The 9,908-nt window shown below is 35.9% G+C and overlaps 1 protein-coding gene across 2 annotated transcripts; it reads left to right on the forward strand.

Moving 5' to 3' along the window:
* Nucleotides 1-681: 681 nt before the first annotated feature.
* LOC103937749 (upstream activation factor subunit spp27) lies at nt 682-7,438 on the forward strand. 2 transcript variants are annotated; one of them, XM_009347696.2, is made up of 8 exons: nt 682-1,163; nt 2,688-2,790; nt 2,891-3,065; nt 3,877-4,018; nt 4,528-4,648; nt 4,782-4,953; nt 5,531-5,587; nt 7,137-7,438. In XM_009347696.2, the coding sequence occupies exons 1-8, from the start codon at nt 838-840 to the stop codon at nt 7,145-7,147; spliced, it is 1,107 nt and encodes a 368-aa protein (XP_009345971.2). In that variant the 5' UTR covers nt 682-837; the 3' UTR covers nt 7,148-7,438. The 2 variants fall into 2 exon arrangements, with proteins under 2 accessions (XP_009345971.2, XP_009345972.2); XM_009347697.3 differs by having other exon boundaries at nt 5,534-5,587.
* The last annotated feature ends 2,470 nt before the right edge of the window (nt 7,439-9,908 follow it).

Consider the following 9,908-nt stretch of genomic DNA (forward strand, 5'->3'; position numbering starts at 1 on the left):
TTTGAGTTTTTTTTTAAATTATTTTAGCCGTTGGATTTAAATTTGGGTCGCTAGATTTTTTTAACGTTAGATTTGATTATATTCAACCTCAGCCGTTGGATTCAATAAATATATAAATATAAAACTAAAATAAAAGTTTGAATGTGAACCGTTGGATCAACCAACGACCCATGTGATTATGGATGCCGGATCAAAAAAGAGTCATTGGGCTCATAATCCTAGCAGATAGCAGGGGAGACAGCCCCACGTGGGTGGGCAAGAACGTCTGAGCCGGCCTAGCGCTTACGGCCCGTGGTGCGCGTCTGGGCTGGCAAGTCCAGTTCAATCCCCTTTATCCACTCTCACATCTAGGCTTCACCATTAATTTTGGGCTAATCTTGGCTGATATTCAAGTTTTTTTTAGGTTCTAACACTTAACCCAACTTTAGAACAAGGGTTAAAAGAAATTGGGGGGAATAGAAGAGAAATTTTAGGACTTACTCCAAAGATTGGAGTTGGTCTAAGAAAGTAAATTACATAATATATATATATATATATATTTTTTTTTTTTCCTTTTTTTTTTTTTTTTTTTGGTTATCTTGTTGGAGAAAATAAATTGAAATACATTTCTTTCGTTGGAAAGTGAAAAACAAAAGAATTTGCGAGTACAAATTGGGGTTAACCTGAGACTCATTGAACAACCCAGTTCACTTTACCCAGCCAAGTAAAGATAAAATTTCAAATTCCAGAAATACCCTCCATCCTCCACACGCCACAATTACCCGTTTCCTTCTTTCTCCTCTCTCTCTAAACTCCAACCCCCGCCGAAATTTCGGTTAATTTCAAAGCCCAGGAAAAATGGTATCGGACTCGGAACTCCTGACCCGGCTCAGAGAAATCCTCCGCAGTTCGGACCTAGACACGGCCACCGCCGGCAGCGTCCGCCGGAAACTCGAAGCCGATTTCGGAGTTGATCTATCGGACCGGAAAAAGTTTATCCGGGACCAAATCGACATCTACCTCGAGACCCAGACCAAACCCCAAGGCGAAGAAGCAGAGGAGGAGGATGAGGTCGGTGAATCCTCGGAGAATGCAGAACAGAACGACGACGTTAAGGAAGAAGACGAAGAAGAAGAGGAGGAGGAAGAGGAAGAGAAGGAAAGCAAAAGTAAAAGGAGAAAAACGTGAGTTATTTTTTTATTATTCTCTTTTTTTTACTGCGCTTTTGGATTTTCTTTAATTAGTGTTTGGTTGCTGGGAAAATTGGGTTAGTGGGTAGCAAAGAAATTTGATCGTTTTGGGCTTATGAGGATAAAATTTTCCCAATTTAGCCTTTATTCGGATTTATTGGGTCCGACCCACATTGTGAGAAATGCGCCTTTTTTTTCTTTCTGGTTTTCCATTGAAAGAAAAGCTTCATTTGTGGTTTTGGAGTAGTTGCAGGAAGTTAATTTGATTACATTGTGTCTATATTTCTGCGTATTACCTGCGTCAAACGGTGTTTTTATTGCTTTTATCTATTGGATGGCTTAGAAATTTTTGAAAGTTGATGTCTTTTTGTTGTTTTAAACCATATCAACATTGTTTGTATTGCATTTTTTATGTTAGCTTATAGTTATTTAGTTGCTGTTGAAACAATGAGTGTTTTTTGGCGTTTCTACATGTCCATACTTGAAAGTGGTACTGTAGTGCATCGTCTAAAATCTCAATGCTCATTGAATTATCAAATACTGAGGCTTTTGGACTGGTTGCAAACTGACAGCAGTCCGTCTTTCTGTCTTGTTCTGCAACTGAAAAGGCTCCTAAGATTTTTGAGTATACCGGTTTACAGCTGTAGTGTATTTAGATATGGTTCGGGAGTATATGAGACGTCAATGTATAGTGAAGTATTGTATATGCAAGTGTACTTGTTGACAGTGAATTGAAAATGCCAATGTTGTAAGTTCAGATTCTTAGCATTCCTTACTAATCAAATTGAGTTCTAACTGAATTTGTATCTAGAGATATGGCCCTTAAAGTCCACCTTAGTTATTGTAAGTCCCTTTGACAATTCTATTACTTGTATGCCTAAGAATTCCGTAGTTACTTCTGTTTAGCATAAATTTTATTTATTTAGAGCATTATAACAACAGAATTGAAGCTCATGTCATGACTACACTGACAAGTGAAGGATATTGTGCTATATTGAGAAAGCTCATATACTGACTACACTTGCATAGCTAACATGCATTCTTTCGTAAGTAAAACATATATCTTGAGAGTGCTTTAAGGATTGTTAAGTTGCATTCAATTATAAGCTAATTGTTTAATATGATTGTAGAATTTCTCAGAGTAAGGCTGTTATCTATGAAAACTTCGGGGATGAGGATTTGCTTAAATTGATTCTAGAAGAATGCGTTTTCTGAGTGTTTACTGTTATGTTCCCTCTTTTTCCTACACAATACAATCAGACACAAAAGAACATAATAACCTGTAGAGTATAACAAACGACCCCTTACTATTCACAGATCTTTCTTTTCTTCTATCTTTAATATGTTGTATTTCTTACTAGTCTGCATATCATTTTACCTCTCGGACCTAATCTATATACTTTTTTCTGTGTTTGGTTACTTTTACCCGCACAATAGAGTATATGATATATGTTGCCCTGGAAATATGTATTTGCGCTGGGCTCTACCTTTTCTAAGCTGTGTTATATTTCCAAATAGTGTGGATAAAGTTGTTGTCAAAAGAGGTGGCTTCAATAAAATATGTAGCTTGTCTCCACAACTTCAAGAATTTGTTGGGGTGCCCGAAATGGCAAGAACAGAGGTATAATTTGTTAAGCAATTTTTTGTTGTTTACTTGTCAATGCATCTTTCATTTGGACGGAACCAAGATGTCATGCTTATTCACCCTCTTTCATTCTTAGGTGGTCAAGAGAATTTGGGCCTATATCCGGGAAAAGGATTTGCAGGACCCAAAAAATAGAAGAAACATTAGATGCGATGAATCACTACATTCCCTGTTCCGTGTTAATTCTATTAATATGTTTCAAATGAATAAAGTCCTCTCCAAGCATATATGGCCACTTAGCAGGGAAGATGGTATGTCCAGAATTCTTTTCCTCATTTTTCTGATGACACTCATATGTGACCCAATTCTCGTGGTTCATTATTTACTTGTTTATATTATTTTCTTACCCCTTATGTTTTCATATGGATTTGTGCTCAATAATCTCTACTTTTCATTTTATTTGTTCCTCTTTGTTTGATGAACATGGTATATGCAGCTTCATGACATGCATTTGAACTCCACTACACTTAAACGTGCACTCAATGAAAATAAAGAACGGACATTTTTATAGCACATGCTATTTTCTACCGTAAGTCAGAGGACAGGCTATATTACTAATCATTTGTTCATGTGATTGGTTATGATAGGATGGAAACATACGCTTACAGTGTTTGTTATGTGGAAAACATACACTTACAGTGTACTTCATTCCTGTGATTGGTTTCTTCACCACGCAGAAGGCATATTCACACTAATTTCTGTTCTCTTCAGAAAGTAAAGTACTAAATATAACAAATATCATTTGGCTATAAAGCATAAAGAAAAACATGATTCTTTAAATTTGTGATTTTTTGTTTTGAATCATGATTTCTTTTTTTCTTTTCTGCGTTATTTTGACTTTCTGTATCTCATAAGCTAATCCCTTTTTCACTGTGTGCATTAGGATGGGATTTTTAATCTTTTACAACATCTGTCACAAAAAAAGTCTTCCAATTGGGATCATTGCTGTATTTCATGCAATGGTACCTTATAATGTTCCTTATCATTTACCTTGACTAGTGTGAGTTGTGCATGGTATAGTATTTATTTGAGATCTTAACACCATAGCATGATGTAACTCAGAACCTGTAAAGCAAAAGAAGAAAGTGGAAGAAAGTGATCATTCTATCTCTGAAGGAGATGTAAGTAATGTAGCGGAACAGGAGGAAGAAGAGGAGGTGGAGGCTAAAAAAGTTAGTAGACGAAAAGAAAACAAGAAACGAAGGTTTGTTTTTTTAATTCATGTCTGGTTTCGTTGGCCTTCTCATTGTTTCCACTATTTATTTAGTTTATCTATTATGCATTTTCAGAGTTTGAAAGTTTAATCTTATATCTTGAAGGCTTGTAGAGATTAAATTATGATTTATTCGTGACTTATTTACATAACCAGGCAAAATCAGAGTTCCTAGAGATCCAAAACTGTAATTTTCGAGTCCAGTCAATGAATTCATTTATCATCTTATTGACTTTCTCAGAAGATAACATCCGTACAGTTTTTACTTGTGATTCTTTGAATTTCTCCCAACTTCCACCTCCCCGCTCTCGAAAAAAAGTAGTTGTTTACTGTTTATTGTATAATGGATATATATTGGGGTCCCTAGTAACCTATTTTATATTCGTATGAACATCTATGGCTGGTAGGACCATATACCTGGTTCCAAGGTGGTAGAGTTTATTTTCTTTTAAAAATGGTTCTGATGTTTATTTGTTCTAATTGAGTGTGTTATCAAGTAGGTCTACTAAAGTGGATAAAGAAGTCAAGAAAAGGGGAGGTGGAGGTGGATTTACCAAATTATGCAGCCTTTCTCCAGAACTTCAAAAGTTCACTGGAGTGTCAGCATTGGCCAGAACAGAGGTATTAATTTTAGATTTTCAAGAAACCACTTTGACCCCAAGAGAAAGAGGGAAATTTCTTTTATTTAACCAGTATTTGTTAAAGTATGCTTTCAAAACTCATTCCTCGCCCATTCTATTCTTTCATGAATTAGGTCGTGAAGAAACTTTGGATTTATATCCGGGAGAACAATTTGCAAGATCCAAAGAATAAACGAGATATAATATGTGATGAGTCATTGCGTGGCCTTTTTGACGTTGATTGTATCAATATGTTTCAAATGAATAAAGCTCTGTCCAAGCACATATTGCCCTTAAGTGAAGAAGGTATACATCTTCAATAAATAAACATTTTGCCACACACTTGCAGTTCAGGATGTTTGATTGTCATAAATCCTGCAGTTTTCAGCACAGATGAATCAAATTGCATTGTGTATAGTGGGGAACTGTTTCTTGGATATAATTCTTTTTGCGCATTCATTTCCATTTTTCGTGCATATGGATTATGATGTATAAATAGCTTGATAGGAAAGTGCCAAAGGAATGAACTACTTAATTATTGTGCTTCATCTCCCACACATGTTGGACGGAATGGAACATGGTAAAGAGTATTCCCTACATTTCATCCAGGGCTGCACATTCATCTTCGAATGACTACTTAAATATGTTTTGAAGTGTGCCTTTATCCACATACCGCTGCTTTCTGTTTCTTTATATGTCAAGTGATTAAAGTGATCAATTTTCTCAAGAATTTTATTCATTTACCAGGTCTGGTCATCAGAAGTGTATACCATGCCATCCATGTTATGCTGTCATAGAATACATATAGTCTTGTGTTGAAGTTTTGACAAATTTCATGGTATCTGCTTCAGTAGTTTGACAAACTGTATTACATGTAATCTAGCAGCTCCAGACAACACTTCACAAAAGGAAAAGCAGTCTGAAGAGGAGGAAGAAGAAGGTGAGATAAATAAATTCAGGTCTTCAGGTTATCAAACTTTGTTGGTTTATTGTGCATTCATACCACATCCCACATGCTGGTACTGGTTTGATCCAAATAAGATGTTAAGAAATGAACCAAGGTGCTTTCAGTTATGAACTTGTGCTAATAACATAGTCTGAGCCACCACCATTTCAGTATTTAGATTTATATGACTCTTAGAAAAACAAAAAAAACAGTGAAGGATGGTGATTCTGGTCTTCTGTCTTCCCTGCCACTTTCGAATTCTGTTTTGAAATTCCTTAATAACTGGGAAAGGTTGTTATCACGGACTGGGGTAAGAGACTGTGGGAGTACTTAAAACAAAATGATCTACAGGTACAGCAATGTTCCTGTTCAAACCTATGCTCTTTCAAGAGCATAATGTTGAATAGTTTTAGTTTTGTTAATCACCTGGATATGAGCTCATATATTATTTATGAAAATCCTGAGCAGTGAGGAAATGAATCTTTGCCCAAATGTATAAAAATGGTAATTTAAAACATTTTCATAGACATAATGCTTATTTTGCATTGACACTAAAAAAGCCAAGGTCAGTTTCTTGCTAGTGATTACTTGAGAATTTAAAGGTTATGTGACACGGTGCTCAGTTCAAGTATACTTGTTGTTCATGTCTTTTTGTCACTGCAAATGATTCTAGAATGCTTTTGTGATTACACACCAGACCTTGCAGCTAGAAAATGGTTGGTATTTAATGACAAGTTCACTTAGTGGGCTTTCGTGTGTAGTATGTACTCTAGCTTATCCCTCTTACCTATGCTAATATTTCTAGCATTTATCTTGCAATTTTGTTCATGAAACATAGTTCATTGTCATTGAGGTTGGTACAGAGGCATTGTCATTTCATAATTAATACCAAGATATGCAAAGGCCAAGTATAATGCACGGCTACTGTGATCTGGTGAATGAAAGTTATGAATGTCGAGTTAGGCTGAGGCGTGAGGATGAAATATCTATTTAGAAGTCATTCTTCAGCTTAATGAGTCATGTAACCCTCGACTGTTGTCCCATTGTCAGCTTTTAAACTCCGTAAAGGTCAAACCTCAAAACACAAGTATCCATTTGTTGGCGTTGTCAATTATCTTTATCCGTCCCATTTTTTTCTTGTTCTGATAGTTGTAATACTATTTATTAGTACCCTTGCACAAGGGTATCATCACATCACAGTTCTCTATTTGGTCAAATATCAGTATCGTGTTCCTCCAGGTTTTAGAATCCAAAATCGATGTCATGCCTAGTAGTTTTGGATCTGTCATCTAATCGTTGTGGGTCCAACACTTTCGGATCATGATAGAGCTCGATAACTTTTTTGCCTATCGCTATTCCACCTTTTTTCCAGATCCTTGAAGTTCAATGGGGTAGAAATATCTAGAGGACATATAAGTCTTGTTAATGGAGACACTTTAGTGACTCTTCTCTATTTATTGCCTTTGCTTTAGAGTCCCACTATATCTTGGTGCTGACTTTTTATCTCACGCCTGCTTTTTTGGCTGTTTTTCTCGCCTTGAAGGATCCGACTGATAAGTGGAGAACCGTTTGTGATGATAAGCTAAAAGAACTTTTCGAGGTCGACTCTTTCAATGGCTTTCTCAGTCTCAGATGTTCTGACTACTCATTTTCATCAAGATGGGACAAGATTGACGCCGAAGTGTAAATGCTTTGAGCCCAATTGAAAGAGGGCAGTTTTGGACTAGTTGTTATCCTTTCTGTAGATTTGTAGTTTTCATGCTCCTAACATCTTCAAGCAATGGAAATACAAATTTTGTTAAAACTTGTTCTTGCTTACAATGCTGCCCTCACAGGTTCTTTTCATATGTTTGCACACCAAACTTTTCGGTTATTTCGCCCTTTTTAAAGTGTTCCTGCTTATATTATGTGTGCATAGCATATTTCCGATTTGGCTAATATTTTGCAAAATCTAAGAGATGCAACTTGAAAAAAAGACGGTTCAGATCGTCGAAGTTCGATGTGGTGTGAATTTCACAACTAATTCCCATTTTGAAAAAAGGGGAATCCCTTCTCTTAAAAGCCTTCTACATCAACTAGCTTTTAGTTTAGTGGTAGTTGTTATCACTTGGTAGGACGAAGTATCATGTTCGATAACCCACATATCCTAACATTTGTCAAAAAAAGAAAGATAGCATATGCATTAGTGAAATAATACACACATATTTTTAGCTTCTCACACACCCTTGTTACTTAATGTCCGTTGATTGATTTTACGCTTAATTCTACCTAGACATTTTGTGATAAAACTCTCATACTTACTGTGATTTGCAAGTGAGTAGATGCTAGTGGAGGCACAATATGAGTGCGGTTAGTAATCGCACTCCAAATCCAAACCATTAATTTTATTTTGAATCAATCTCCAAAGCATTGACTTTTGGGTTTCTTGAAGGGAAACCAATATGGGCCTGTCCCCTCATGCGTGCATTATCTAGTTCATTAAACTCGTAATGTGATTACAAATTTGTGTAATTAGCTATCCATCGTCAGTCGTGACATACTCATTAAAATATTCAACAAAATGGCTTCTGTTATGGATTTGTATCCCAAGTCGTCGTTATAAACATGAACTTCACCATTCGTGATCTTGTGTTGAATTTCTTCTCTTTTCTAAATCGCCAGAATTTTTGAAAACAACCTAACCTACCTAGTAAACTTTCATCATCAAATCTCCCCACTTAGACGGCTCAACCCTTTTTATAACATTCATACGTAGCAGGGCTTTTAGCTAGGTAAAATTGTGCCAGTTCATAAGATTTGTGCCTAAATTACACGAGTCATTAAAGCCATGTTAATGAGTCACAAAGATTTTAATTTGCAAAATTTATAATGATCTATCCAATATAATGCAGTAAATGAGCTATAGACACTTATTTTATAGAGTGATGTTACACATATTAAATTCTTTCACCAAATGGTGTGTTAGTGTGCCATTTATTCAAATACGTATGCATACAAACACATCATTTGATGATAAACTTAGCAGAATATTCTATTCTTAGAAAAAAGAAAGAGGACTAGCAAAGAACAAATAAGCCACAGAGTAAATTGTAGCTATGATCCCCCAACTTTAACTCAATTGGAGCAATGGTCCCTCAAGTAAAAATCCATTAGCATTGGTCTCTCAACTCATCAAAACGTGCAGCTATGGTCCCTCAACTAAAAATTCATTACCATAGGTCCCTCAACTTTAATTCAACTGGAGAAATGGTCTCTTAACCGTAACCCAATTGTAGCAATAGACCTTCCAACATAACTCGTTTTGACAAAATTTTTGATGTAATTGACGAAAATGACCATAATTACACACTTTGATAAGTAGAGGGACCCTTATTATGTAAATGGTTATTCCAACATAACTTATTTTGACAAAATTTTGACGAAATTGATGAAAATGACTATAGCTACACATTTTGATAAGTTGAGGGACCATTGCTCTAATTTGATTAAAGTTGAGGGACTATTACTACAATTTACTCTAAGCCACAAGGGAACAGAGCATCACCTTTTTAAATCAAATTGCAAACCTAATTAATAATTCAATCATTTATAATCACATCATTTGATTTACAAATTTAATTTTAAAAAATTAAGCTCCATGGCATTAGCGGATATTTTTTACAGTGAAGACTGGGGAGTTGTGAAAGAACAGGGTTGAAAGAAATAAAAGAAAAAGGAAAAGAAAATTGGAATTAAAGGAAGAAGACAAGGGAGGGAATCTGATGGTGAGAAAGGGGCCCATCATTATTCCTAAATGTTAAAAGCACCGCCGCTCGTATGCCGCGATCCGGATTCCCACCATCCCATCATTTTGCCACGTCATATGCCCTCATCCCCTCTCCCGACAGTAGCCACGTTTTTTCACCGTACTGCGTACCACTCCCACCGTAATCTCTCCACTATACTCTACGGATTCCAACCCAACACTAGTTTTCAATTTCTTTGAGGGTTTTTTATTAGAATAAAAGCATCTCATCCTAATATGCAATGATAGTTTCAATCTCATAAGGTTTGAAAAAAAGTTCCAAATGACTCATAAATCCTAATAAACAAGTTCAATCTTTTATAAACTCTTGTAATGTTTCTCTTTTCACTAATATGAGAGACTCTTTTATTTTCACATTCACAATCGCCCTCTCACGTGTGGCAAATTTTCAAGTCAAACACATAGACAACATGAACTGAGTGATGTGGAGCACGCGTAGGCTTTGGGTTTCACATGTGAGCCAACCTCTCTAATACTATGAAGAAATTAGAATTCTACCACAAAACCAAT

This window comes from the organism of the source record quoted next, unplaced genomic scaffold (genome assembly GCF_019419815.1).
Source record: "Pyrus x bretschneideri cultivar Hongxiangsu unplaced genomic scaffold, Pyrus_bretschneideri_v1 Contig64, whole genome shotgun sequence".
Taxonomy (NCBI): domain Eukaryota; kingdom Viridiplantae; phylum Streptophyta; class Magnoliopsida; order Rosales; family Rosaceae; genus Pyrus; species Pyrus x bretschneideri.